The sequence below is a fragment of the Sinocyclocheilus grahami genome, unplaced genomic scaffold (genome assembly GCF_001515645.1).
Source record: "Sinocyclocheilus grahami isolate Dianchi unplaced genomic scaffold, SAMN03320097.WGS_v1.1 scaffold5241.1, whole genome shotgun sequence".
In the NCBI taxonomy this organism is placed as follows: Eukaryota; Metazoa; Chordata; class Actinopteri; order Cypriniformes; family Cyprinidae; genus Sinocyclocheilus; species Sinocyclocheilus grahami.
In genome coordinates, this window is record NW_015509985.1 from 6,862 (window position 1) to 7,519 (window position 658).

Here is a 658-nt window from a genome sequence, read left to right on the forward strand (position 1 = left end):
GGGTCATCAGTTCAAAACTCATATTTTCACAGAGCTTTAAATGCTTTCTGGCTCTTGATGATGAAACAGACTTATTTAAATTGTATTGTTGCTGAATATAAAATTGTGCTAACAAATAAAGTCTCAACCACATATGTTTTACACAAAATTGTCCACTTTAATTTTACATCACCAGCTCTTAATTTAAAATGTCTACAGTAATTTTCAGGTGATCTTGAGGCACAGCTGCTAATGTGATATTTTGGGATGCAGGTGTGACTTGAATGGTTTGCATTGATGTTGTTTGTCTTTGTCATGTCAGGGCACTCCAGTGTTTGTGCATGCTGGACCTTTTGCTAACATCGCCCATGGAAACTCCTCTGTCTTGGCAGACAAGTTGGCTCTTAAACTAGTTGGAGAAGAGGGCTTTGTTGGTGAGTGCACACACATACAGTATACACACACAAACATACACATTCAGTAGCACACACACTGCATCTGCTTTTTATAGTCATACATTCATTGAACAGAGACAAAGGCTATGTTGGGGGTAAGTTAGAACAACAACAGTCGAGTTGTTCTCTGGTTCAAACCAGACTCCTGCTTACAAAGAACTGGCATCATGCAAAATTTGATGCCCCCCACAGAATAGTATTATGCTTGCTACCCAAAAGGTAGC

The 658-nt window shown here is 39.2% G+C and overlaps 1 protein-coding gene across 1 annotated transcript in view; it reads left to right on the top strand.

The window, feature by feature from the left end:
* Positions 1 to 658, top strand: part of LOC107577141 (monofunctional C1-tetrahydrofolate synthase, mitochondrial-like) — a 12,307-nt gene that overhangs the window by 6,633 nt on the left and 5,016 nt on the right. Inside the window, exon 2 of the mRNA XM_016263249.1 lies at positions 302 to 413. Within this exon, the coding sequence (XP_016118735.1) occupies positions 302 to 413 (112 nt within the window). The remainder of the gene's footprint in view (positions 1 to 301; positions 414 to 658) is intronic.